The sequence below is a fragment of the Silurus aristotelis genome (assembly GCF_946808225.1).
Source record: "Silurus aristotelis genome assembly, chromosome: 27".
NCBI classification, from domain to species: Eukaryota; Metazoa; Chordata; class Actinopteri; order Siluriformes; family Siluridae; genus Silurus; species Silurus aristotelis.
Window position 1 is genome coordinate 1,286,007 of NC_139600.1, and position 12,770 is coordinate 1,298,776.

A 12,770-nucleotide genomic window follows, 5' to 3' on the forward strand; every position below is an offset into this window, starting at 1 on the left:
TTCACAATCATGAAGCCCCTGCTTTTTCTTCTGAGCATCACTGGTGAGTGTATTTTCATAATGCTGTTAAAACTGATTAATACGATTAGTTCTTCATTAATTAAACCTGATATTAAATACAAAACCAGCTAAATACTATTACCAGCACTTGTATTAGCATTCTCACTATAACAGACTCTAAATTCATCAGAGTGATGAGACATATTGTTTGCATTTCGATCATATTGCTTGTATGGGACACTGATTAATACAAAATATTGAATATGCAGCAAAATATATATTCGTAGTTTGTCGAATAGAAAAGACCAATCTGTCGTTATCTGGGCATAGCAGCATGTTTTGGTCGCACTTTCAGGTGTAAAAATTCCCATCATTCTGACTTTCTAGTATGTTAATTCCTGTGATTAACAAAAACAAAACATGTTTTACTTTATATCACCAACAGGTCTTGTTCCAGCCATTATTTCCATCATGAAAACAGTCCCTCACGAGTATCATCTTATCACAACAAAGGTGACATGGTCCAGTGCACAGAATTACTGCAGGGTGATGTACGCTGATCTGGCAACTATAGAAAGTGACAATGACTGGGTACGGTTAAACAAACTAATAACAAGCCAAAACATAATAGCTCCCTTCTGGGTCGGACTCTACAACGACATCTACAGTTGGCGCTGGTCCTTTAATGAAGTCCCATTACAATATACCACTTTTAGGCAGTGGGTTTCTGGACAGCCAGATAATAATAAAGGCTGTGAATCATGTGGCATAATAAACAGCAACGGATACTGGTGGGACGCATACTGCTACGATCCGAGACCCTTCATATGCTACAATAGTGAGTCTGTATGCTGATTTTTTTTATTGCTGTTGGGTTTGTTGGCTGGTTTTGGCAAACGGAGAGATTTATTGTTTTTAAATACAATTACACAAAAAAAGAAGTTGTGCATATAATTGCACATTAACAAATTAAAAGTTTAAGAAGTAAAACAAAATATTTTTTATAAAAAAAACAATATATTGTTTTGCTTTTACAATTATTACAACTTTGCTTTAATCACAGATGCGTTTGTTAATTGATTTATTTTCATTTATAGGTACTAAAAGTGGTGCTGACAGGTTTGTTGGTGTCACTAGTCCGATGTTGACCTGGTCTGACGCTCAGACTTACTGCCGGACATTTCACACAGATTTGGCCACGGTGACCAACAGTGCAGACAACGACTTGTTAGCACAGCTGGCATCAGTAATGAGCAGTATTTGTTACTGGATTGGCCTGTATAGGGACACTTGGAAATGGTCAGATGGAACCAAAGTCTCAAATCTCCAGTGGGCTAATGGACAGCCGATATTTATTGGAAAAATGAGAACTGTGGACTGCATAATACGCTGTTTGAAGATGAAAACTGCATCAACCTGCACTTTTTCATGTGTCACACCAGTAAGTCTACCAGAACGAATGAGCAGTCAAATGTCTTTATGTTTGATAGTAGGGAAGGATATGAGGTTTGATGTAAGATTTTTGCTAACAGGGACACATTTTAACGCTAAACTAACTGTACTCACTCCTCAGAACAGTTAAAACAGAAATTGTTTGCCAAATGTTTTTAATGCCAAATTATTTAATGGTTTACACTAGACAGCTGTTTGGAGCTGAACTTTCCACAGGCCTGTCAGCATATTTCTAAATGACTGAAATCTGTTACATGCATCCTGATTAATAAATGGTAATGAGACTGTCTTGTTATATATTCAGAAGAAAACCTACTTTCTTTATTAATATGTACAAATGACTTGTTAAGGTAACTGTCATGAGCATTACACTGGGAATACTGATAATACAGTAATATACAGTATATTTGCACAGGGACCCTATGTTTATTACTATGTCTTTTACCTATTAAACCATTTTGTCTACTTTAACAGGTTTTAGTGGAATGTTCTGGTAATTGGATGGCAACCAAGTGATAAAATGTGCTAAGATTACTTTAAAGTTGTACTAAAATACTGAATCATGTTTTGTTCTGTGTATCTGTTTTGTTCTCCTCACAGTACCACCCGTGAGGGAGCAGCAGATAGTGCGACTGCAGGTGAAGTCTGATGGAAGTGTTTTTAAATCGGAAACACAATCATCAATTCTGGATGTGGTGAGTTTTACACGACAGAGATGTTCCCTACATTCCTAAACTAAAAAAAGTTCAAAATAACCATTAGCCAGACCCCTTAACCAACCATAAGCATTAAAAAAAAACAATAATAAAATATTTCTGCATTTTAATGTGTTTTTTATTAAGCTTCTTTTTAATGTCTGTGTGTATATACAATGATGTTCAGTAAGAAATGACATTTAGAACATAAGTCATAAGTCATGTTCTGTCCTACAGATCAAGCAGAACCTGAAAGACAATGAGATGTCGGATGACACCACAGTGACCTGGAGGGTGCAGCCAGGCGGAAACATCATCTTAAAAAAAAAAGAGAGATGATCTGTAACATTCCAGTGCTCACAGTCAAATATAGATTTTATATAAATTATATTTAAAGTTTTAATCAGTAGGGGGAGTCAAGTGCAACAATTAACAATAAGGAATAGCATTTTACTAAGCCGTGTTTCAGTACTGTTTATAAAATATACCTCAAACAGGTTCACCCCTTACCCCTTGGTAATAAGCTGTTCTTATTTTACTATGATGTTACTGTAGGTAATCATTAGATGACCGTTGGTTTCACTGCTGACAATGGAACTGCACACAATATCAAATAGAAGATGTAGCGTAATATTAAATCTAATGTCTTTTTTGTTTTGTGTTAAATGAAGCAATTTGTTTATTACTATTACAATAAACTTTCTTTCGGCTTCTCCCGTTAGGGGTCGCCACAGCGGATCCTCCGCATGTTTGATTTGACTTCCTAACGCAACCCTCCCCATTTTTCCGGGCTTGGGACCGGCACTGAGAGCGGCTGGGGTTGGTTCCCTGACCTGGGATCGAACCCGGGTCGCAGCGGTGAGAGCGGCGCATCCTAACCACTAGACCACCAGGGACCCTATGTTTATTACTATTACAATATGGTTTGAAATTTTTATCTTGGAATTAGTGCATGAGTAATGAAAAGGAAAAAGATTCTTGAAATACAGACTTTGTCCAAATATTAAAATGAAATAAACTGTCACAGTGAGTGGTAGTTCTGTGCTTTAGTCTAGTTCATTTGAGAAGCACCACTGTACCTATCTGAGAATAACAAGTTAAAATAAAATGTATTCAAATTCATGGTCTCATGGGTATTTTTTTTATAGCTCAAAACAACATAGAAAGCATGAATGATTTACCTGATCTTCAGAAGGTTTGCACTTTCTTAATAGCTTAATTTTTCTTCCCAAAAAGCTTAAATAGCCCTGACGCAATGCTGAGACTGATTATTTAAACATTACTACACAGCATAGAAATTCTAAATGCTGGTTTAATGGTTTAAAAATGCCATAAAAACAACTTCTTCTTTCAGCTTCTCCTTTTAGGGTTCGCCACAGCGGCTCATCCGCATCCATACCCCCTGTCCTCTACATCTGCCTCCACCATAAACCAGTCTGTCGTTCCTACTGCACGCTTCACTGCTGTCACACTGTCATCATACATGTCCTGCACCACCCTCACATACTTCTCTGACACACCAGACTTCCTCGTACAATACCAGAACTCCAAGTGTCCAACTTCTCATACAGTTCCTCATATGCCTTTCCATTTGCTTTCGCCACATCCCTCTTTACCTGCTGCCGCATCTCCTTGTTCTCCTGCCTACTTTTCTCATTTCTCTGTCAATCCCAATTCTGTTTAGCCAACCTCTTTCTCCCTATACTTTCCTGCACTTCCTCATTCCACCACCACGTCTCTTTGTCTTTCTTTCTATTTCCATATGTCACACCAAATACCTTTCTAAATGAACAGTGGTATAGTGCTTTGTGTGCCTAACAAAAACATCTCTGGACAATTTACTAAGTTACATTTAAAATTTTTAAAAACCTTTATATATTTTCTTTATTCCTTGTACAGTCCAATAATCCTTTAAAAGAAAAAAATATTTGTTTGGCACCCGTTGGTTTCACTTATCACAAATTGCAGAGAAGTACCGATGTAATTCCATTTATAGGCACTTGGCACCATCTAGAGGTAAAAAATAAAAAAAAAAATACCCTGCGCCAGTGCAATAATAATCTCAGGTCCAGCAGTGCAGTAATAATAACAGGTCCAGCAGTGCAGTGGTTACAGCAGCAGCCATAGAGAATAAATTTCACCTTGTAGTTCTTTAAAAACCGATGTCAGGGGTTGTGCGTTGCTCCTGAATACACAATATTAATTTAACACTTCTGAAAAAGTTTAAATTTTTAACAGGCAAACTCTTATAGTGTAAAATATTAACCCGCAATAGATGATCGGGAAAATTAATCAGTGTTCAGAGTTACCATTTCAGAAACATTCACGGATTAACTGGTCAGTAAAGAAAACGGTTTTATTAAAAAATGTAAATCAGTGTTGAGTATTTACATAGTCCACTGGCATTAATACTATAGTTATAGTTATAATCTAAGAGGGCTTCCATTCGCCACTCCTGAAATAATCAGTCAAAAAAGTGCTGCAATGAATACATTTTATTATAATTTCTTTAACAGGGTTTTAAAATCAAATTTGACAAGTAAAAAGGCCCAGTACAACATAAAAAAATTAGTCTGTACTATAAGCCATTTGAACATCGAAGGGCTTAAAGAACCTCAAATAATGAGGTGTAACAAGAGATACATCATGCATGTTTTCAATAATATCAACTCTCAATTCTTTCACCTTTGGACTTTCTTTAGTCGTGTCAACATCTAGAATATAAACTGTTGTCTGGAGAAATGTGTACATGTTGCTGAGAACATCATCATAGATTACACTGAAAAAGTCTCTAGGTTACAGATGTAACCCTAGTTCCCTGAGGGAACGAGACGCTGCGTTGAAACGGTTTGGGAACACCCCGCGTTGTTCACGCTCTGAATCATGTGTAAAAATGTGTCATCAGCAGGCGACCTTGCGCAAACCAGGAAGCTACAAAAAAACAGCAAAGGTAGTGGCATAAGCTTCTGAGAAAGGTGAAGGTAAGCTCAGACAGGGATGCAGGTAGTATGGTTAGAGACGCAGCGTCTGGTTCCCTCAGGAAACTAGGGTTACATCCCTAACCTAGAGACATTCCCTTTCAGGAACTCGAGCTGCATCGAAACGCTTTGGGAACAAGTATACCATCGCACCATACTGACCAATCCCTGTCTAGAGTGCCTGGGCAATACCAGCATGCAGGACAGAGGAGCCAGGAGTGGCTCGTAAAACCTGACAAAGTTCAATGGGGTGGACCGTAACCGGGCCTCCGGGTTCCACGCAGGATACGTGAGGGTGTTTCCCTAGCGAATTCCCCAATTTCCCAAAAAGGTCCCTTGAGAAGGGAAAGCAGTTCCACAAACCATGGTCTGCCCGGCCAATGGGGTGCCACAAGGAGGAGACGTACTCTCTCCTGGCAGATTCTCTTCAGAACTTTTGGGAGCAGAACAATGGGAGGGAAGAACCAGAGGGGACAGTGCAAGGTCTCCCGGGTCACAAACAGATCTACCTGGGTTCTGTAAAATCTCCGCCATACCTGCTCCACCACCTCAAAAGGCGTCCGCTCTCTAATCTAACGGCTCTCAGCGAGAGGAATTTCCCTTTGGACCACAGGAGGATCCATCATGCCAGCCTGCATGCCAGGGGTGTGAGAACAAAGACCCCCCTAACAGTTGATGTACGAGACCACTGATGTGTTGTCTACATGGACCAGCACGTGGTGACCCCTCAGGTCCCGGAGAAAGTGTCGGAGCGCCATAAGCACAGCCATCATCTCAAGGCAGTTTATGTGCCATGAAGGATGCAGCTCGTCCAACTGACCTCGGGCGGAGTGGCCACTCATGACTGCCCCCCCACCCCGTGAGGGACGCGTCTGTCATGGCGTTAAGCGACGACAAGGTGCTCCCAAGATGGGGCCTTGAGACAGGAACGAGACAATTCTGCCCGCAGCATGGTCAAGTCCCACAACATTCCCAAGAAGGTGGTTCTCTGCAACTGAGAAAGCACACTCTTTCCCGCGTTTAGTCCCAGCCCCAGCTCCTTAATGCAGGCAAGAGCAACATCTCTATGCCGGACCGCCTAAAGCTCTGATCGAGCTAGAACCAACCAATTGAACCTAAGAATGCTGATGCCCTGAAGCCGTAGTGGGGCTAGAGCCGCATTCATGCACTTTGTGAAGGTGCGGGGTGAGAGTGCTAGGCCAAAAGGAAAGACCCGATATTGGTAAGCCTCACCCCCAAAAGTATACCTCAGGAACCGCCTGTGAGCAAGAAGGACAGTTATGTGGAAATAGGCGTCCCTCAGATCTATCATGACAAACCAGTCCTCGGACTTGATCTGTGACACCACCTGCTTAAGGTTAAGCATCCTAAACCTGAACCTCATGAGTGAGCGGTTCAAGGAGCGTAGATCTAAGATCGGCCTGGATCCTTCTTCGGAACCACGAAGTACCAGCTGTAGTAGCCTGACTCTCTGACCAAGGGGTTGAAAACCTTGATGGCCCCTTTCCTCAGGAGTGTAAGTTTGGTAACCGCTATGGAGTCCCAAAAGCCTTACCTACAAAGGCCGAAGTGAATCTCTCGAGAGCCAATTGAGCATGCTCCACTACCAAACAAACAACGCACAGCTCAACGCATCTCCTCCCGTAATGAACCAGGGGCAAGAAGGGACACACATGCGAAAGGCTGTCTGTTTAGCCATGTTGCACAGAATAACACAAAAAGCACTTACCTGAACAACAGAAGCTAATGCTGCTACCATCGCACAGCCATTTTGTAGCATCCTGGTTTGTGCAACACCCCCCGATGACATCACGACTTGCCTATTGGCCGGATTTTACAAATGATTCAGAGCGTAAACAACACGGGCATTCCCAAAGCTTTTCGATGCAGCGTCTCCTTCCTAAAAGGAAACTAATTGCACTTTAAATACTATATCAAAGGCAGCAAACATGGGATGAGCATCTCCTCAGTCACATTGTACTTACTGCTGATGGCCAACTTGTGAGTTCCAAAGGCAAAAAGGTATGGCTGGTGATTCTGTTTCACCAAGTAAAGGAGCAACAAAAAAAGAGGCCATATTACTGTCCCACTATGTGTTAGACATACCTCGATGATCTCCTGAAGATTCATCATTGTATGGATTCCTGGCAGATTTCAGCAAGTTCTGAGCTCTGAGGTGGGTTTTTTTAATCATAGAAAGCAGGCCACTTCTACAGAAGTTTGGCAGCTGTTTCTGGACCAACGAGGAGGCTAAAATTTTGACCTTCCTCTAGCAACAGAAAAATAAAAGAATATTTCTGACAACCTCATGCTCAGTTTACAGCTATGAACTGTAGTTAAACAAAAAGATTCCATCACTTAACAGTGTTTTCATGTCCAGCAACCTTTGGAAACACTGAGAGGATGGAATGTGATTCATGGGGAATGTGGTTGAGACGCTGTCTGCACGATGGTCTGCTTCATCTGCTGAAGGATAATTTCTCGGTCTTAAGAGCTCAAGGATTGGATCAGATGGTTCAAAACCTAAACCGCTGTGAAACCAATTCCCTTCCACACATTTACATTCATGGCATTGGGTAGACAACCGTTATCCAGTGCAACTTATAGAAGTGCTTTGTAGTCTCTATCAATACATAAGGTACTGCTGAGAAAAAAGTAGATTTTTAGATATTGTTTGAAGAACGCTAGGAAACCAGTTGTTTGTACATCAAGTGGAAGTTTATTACACCACTTAGGATCCAGAACAGAGAACGTTCTTGAATCATGCCTTCCTTGTACCCTGAGAGATGTTGGGATAAGTCAAGCAGTGTTTAGATCAAAGGGAGCATGCTACAGCAAACAATTAGATAGATTCTGTCTCACAAAACATGTCGGCCCACCGTGGGAATTTGTGGGTTTTCAGTGTGAGCAAGACAAACACACATTAATAATTTAGAAAGGAGTTTAAGATACAGGTCCTCACTTAAAAGTGTAAGTCTTGCATGGTGAGGCCCAAAAGTATCTTAAATAGTTTACTAGCAGAGCAGTTAAAGGTAATTTAAACAAGCCTGCCTAGGACTAGGCTGAAACAATTATTTTTTTTTTTCCAACTTATACTCTAAAATGATATTAGAGATTTGTTGATTACTGTGAAGCACATTGTAACCTAGTTTTTTTAATAGTGCTAAAATATTCGCCTACTTGAATTAATTGTTTATAATATTATTGTACTGCAGTCATTATTACTTTTATTTTTGTTAATATTGTGTGCAACTGGTTACGTGATTAAATTAAACTAAATTGAAAATTCTTAAAAAATACTTGAAAATTCTTATCATGTGTCAGGGAGCGCCCTGCGCTCTCACCCGCTCATGCCCCGCCAACTCGGAGCTCCTCGCCTGATTACTTACTCGGCGCACCTGACTTTCATCAGACTCCTTCCTATTTAAGCAGCTCCGCTTCCCACTATCGCCGTCCGTTATTTTGTTTATGGACTCGCGCTGTCAGCGTCTCGATTCCCCGGTTCCGCTGCCAGCGCTCCGCGCTATCGCTTTCATGCGCACAAACTTTCATTTCAGACTTTTGCTTCACCTGCTGATTTCACTATGGTTGTGTGCGCTCTTGGGATTAGTTTTGCACCATTCATTAAACTCTGTTTTTGCTCAACTCCGCTTTCGCTTTGTCCGTGCATGACATCATGCTTGGTTTAGCACATCAGCACCATTTTAATGCGTCATATGCAATATAGTATTTGACCGCAAGGTGGAAGCAGAGCTCAAAATGTTTGATGGTTTTTGGAGGCTTTTGCTACACGCTGATAATTATTTTCAAAGTTTTGTCCAAAAAATAAATGAATAAATAAAAGATTTTTGTGCTTATTAATGTCTCTGCTATAAAATCTAAATAATTTACTTTAGAAAGATAAAGAATCAAGACTGTAGGTAACAGAGACATGGCCCATCAATCGCTATTTAACAGCAATAGTTCAAGGCTTTCATTTTGTACACTGGCACAAATGCACATATATTTTAGTAATTGTACATGAATGTGTTTTACATGTGTGGGGGGAAAAAATACCTCAACCACTGTGATCTCTTTTGCAGTGCTTAAATTAATCTCAAATCAAGTCGGCTTTAATTGTCAATTCAAATATATAGTGTAGTACACAGTGAAACAAAACAACGTTTCCCCAGGAGCAAGGTGCTCAATCAGACAACATAAAGTAATACTGTACATCTACACATGGAGTTCTAGCAGCAGATAAATGTGTAAACAGCATTTTTCTTACTGTTGATGTGTGTGTGTGTGTGTGTGTGTGTGTGTCAGGCTTGTGGAAGAAACTTTTTCTATTACTGTTACTGAGATGAAAGTGTGTGTAAAGGGAACATGTGATCAGCCTTAATGCTGGTGGCTTTTTTCGGATGCATAGTGCTTGTAAATAATGATGGAGGGAAGAGAGACCCAGATTATCTTCTCAGACATCCTCGCCATCCCCTGTAGGGTCTTGCCATCCAATTCCAGAGCCAGGCTGTGATACAGCTGCTCAAGATGCACTCGATGGTCCCTCTATAAAACGCTGTAAGGATCTGTGGTGGAAAGGATCTGTGCCTCCCTCAGTTTTCTAAAAAAGAAGAGACCCTGCTGACTTTCCATGTTCTGGAGCTGGTGTTGAGGGAACAGGTGAGGATTTCTGCCAGGTGAACACAAAGGAATTTGGATACAATCTTTGCAGAGGAGCCATTGATGTTCACAATCCAAACTGCCTGAGGTCTCCCAGTGAAAAAGTCTTGGATGCAGTTACAGACAGAGGTGTTCAGGCCCAACAGGACCAGCTTTTTAATTAGGGTTATTTGCAGTGTAGACTCCGGGTACAATAACGGTGGTGAATTCCAGGGGTAAATAAAAAGGTCTACATCTGACTTTTGTAAACTTCACCAGTAGGTGGAAACTAGGAGTTCCTACACCATTCCATGTTAATGTAAACACACAGTCTATCGCCTGACACAGTCCAGCTGAATGGTGGCATCCGGAACTCAGTCATGTCTTTGTGAAGACAATGACACAGCAGTTTCTGAATTTATGCCGTGTAGCTTGTTGGAGTCTAATGTAGTCCAGTTTAGGGTTAGGGTTCCATTTTTTTTTTCTTCCCTTATTTGTATTTATACATTGTACTGTGTATATACTGTATATTATAGTATGTGTATATTCTTTTTACATATTTGCATTTATTTTTATTTCTTTCCTTTGCTGCTGTAACAAAGAAATTTCCCCACAGTGGGACGAATAAAGGGTTGTCATCTTATCTTATCTTATCTTATCTTATTGTATCTTATCTTATCTTATCTTATCTTATCATTATTGTTCAAGGAGCGGACATTGGATGGTAGCAAATTGGATAGGAGAGCAGGCTGAATAGGGTTAGCTTTTAGCCTAGGTTATTTGATCTTTAACTAATTCACTGCAAAGTTTACAAAAAAACGTTTGTGAAAGTAACAGACTCTACTTATTTGAAATGCTTTGTGATCCAGTAATTAATTTTCGGTCCAAAATATTGCAAATAATGGGATTGCACCATCACTGCTGCAAGAAGGTTTTAATATACTGGCTAAAATAAAATAAAAAAATCACCCAATGGGAATGCTGGAAAAGGGAAAGTGGTACCCCAGTGGTTAAGGCTCTGAGCTACTCGTTGAAAGGTTGGGGGTTCCAAACTCAGTATCACCAATCTGCAACTCTTGGTCCCCTGAGGAAGTGCTTTACTGGTGCTGTCTAATAATTGACACTTCACTTAGACCCAAGCTTCTGAACATCGCTGGGATATGCAAAGAAAGAATTTTACTGTGCTGTAATGTTTGTGTCACGTAAATTTCCCTTTGCCACCTTTAACCCTTAGCTGATGGACACATGCCTACTCATGTCTTACAGTGAGGACACAGCAGGCTAATTCTCTAATGGAACACCAAAGCTGAACTTTAGGATTGGATAGTAAAATAGATTTTATTGTGCAGCTCTACTGTACATATCATGAAATAAAATATCACTAACATGTCTATTCCCAGGCACCATGTCTATAAACATAGATCATAGTTTGCGGCAAGCCAAATTAAACTCATATGATTAACTGGGCAGATGGTTTCTTCTTTGATTTGGAAAACATGGCTTTGTTAACCACCTCATTTTTTAATGAGTGGAAGGTTATTATTGTTATTTGCATAATTTTGCCATTTTGTGCACTGATATTAAGATTGAGTGTCTATAGTGCTGGCTTGTGTAGCCCACTGGAGCAATGACCTTTGATCACGGTAAATATACCCTTTCAAGCAGAACATTATGACCACCTGCCTAATATTGTGTTGGTCTCCTTTTTGCTGCCAAAACAGTCCTGACTGGTGAACATTAACAGCATGAACTTCTTCAGCAGTTTGAGATACAGTTCGTCTGTTGGATCGAACCTCACGGACCAGCCTTCTATCCCCATGTGCATCGTTGATCCTTGGCCACCCACGACTCTGCCGCCAGTTCATCAATGTTCCTTCCTTAGAGCACCTTTGATAGATACTAACCATTGCAGACTGGGAACAGAACACAAGAGGTGCAGGTTTGGAGATGCTCTGACTCAGTCATCTAGACATCACAATTTGGTCCTTTTCAAATTTGTAGATGTGACTGTAAGGGCTTGGCATACAACTGAACACAAACAATAGGAAACAGGATAACTCTTTTGTTTGCTAGTAAAATTTATTTAAAGAGGAGCTTCTCCCTCTTTTCTTGCCTTTAGAATATTTTGTAGATCTTTTGTTAGAGTTCAGAATCAGAATCAGGTTTATTGGCCAAGTGTGTTGACACGCAACAGGAATTTGGTTCCAGCTGTTGGCAACTTTTAAATGTACAGACATAAATAACACAATATATTTTACTTAGACTAAACAAAACAATACAAACTACATAAAACAATACCAACAATACAGATTAAAAGAAGAACAATTGTTAGGCAACTGTATATTGCTCCTTTCTCAAGTGGTTGGTTTTCTTAAGTGGTCCTTTTTTAGTTATTGACCTCGACCAACAAATATGTGGCTGATGTGACAAAACAGATATTGCAAATAATCAAGGGCCCATCACTCTTGGGCCCTTGAGCAAGGCCCTTAACCCTCTATGCTCCGGGGGTCCCTTACAAGGGAAATATCAAGGTCCGTGACGTCGGAGTGACGTGGGGCTGCCTTCCCGTGGGCTCACCACCTGCAGGAGGGACCGTAAGGGACGGTGCTATGAGGATTGGGCAGCAGTCAAAGGTGGGGCGAAGGCTGGCTTAGACTGCTGCCCCCGCGACCCGAATTCCACTATGGCACTTTGAGGTAAAACAGGAGTGGCTGCCTTGACATGATAATAAGCAATTAAATAGATTAAATATATATTTGCTTTGGAACACTGAAATATTTGTACTGACATATTGAGTGGTGAATCCTTACAATTACTACAACAGACTTCATGTGTTGAACTTTTACTCTGTTGGTTTTAGATGAAGGCTGGAATCAAGTGTCTGGTCAGCATTTCCATTTTATCTTTGCTTTTATTTAAACCAGGAGATTTGTGTTCCAACCAGAATGGAAATCAGCCTCTATCCCTTTTGAAAGGGCTTGATACTTCATCAGTCATGCCCTCTGAA

The 12,770-nt window shown here is 40.5% G+C and overlaps 1 protein-coding gene across 1 annotated transcript; it reads left to right on the forward strand.

Annotated features, from left to right (window-relative positions):
• On the forward strand, window positions 1–2,598 carry LOC310721022 (putative C-type lectin domain family 20 member A). The gene is made up of 5 exons (XM_083532223.1): window positions 1–43; window positions 446–838; window positions 1,098–1,441; window positions 2,053–2,147; window positions 2,385–2,598. The coding sequence occupies exons 1-4, from the start codon at window positions 10–12 to the stop codon at window positions 2,062–2,064; spliced, it is 783 nt and encodes a 260-aa protein (XP_083388349.1). The 5' UTR covers window positions 1–9; the 3' UTR covers window positions 2,065–2,147; window positions 2,385–2,598.
• Window positions 2,599–12,770: the final 10,172 nt, after the last annotated feature.

What these genes read in the sequence shown, in the direction of transcription:
- LOC310721022 (XM_083532223.1), top strand. Translation starts at nt 10, where the DNA reads ATGAAGCCCCTGCTTTTTCTTCTGAGCATCACTG. An exon ending in TTTTCTTCTGAGCATCACTG is followed by an intron (nt 44 to 445) that starts GTGAGTGTATTT and finishes TATCACCAACAG; the next exon opens with GTCTTGTTCCAGCCATTATT. An exon ending in ACCCTTCATATGCTACAATA is followed by an intron (nt 839 to 1,097) that starts GTGAGTCTGTAT and finishes TTTCATTTATAG; the next exon opens with GTACTAAAAGTGGTGCTGAC.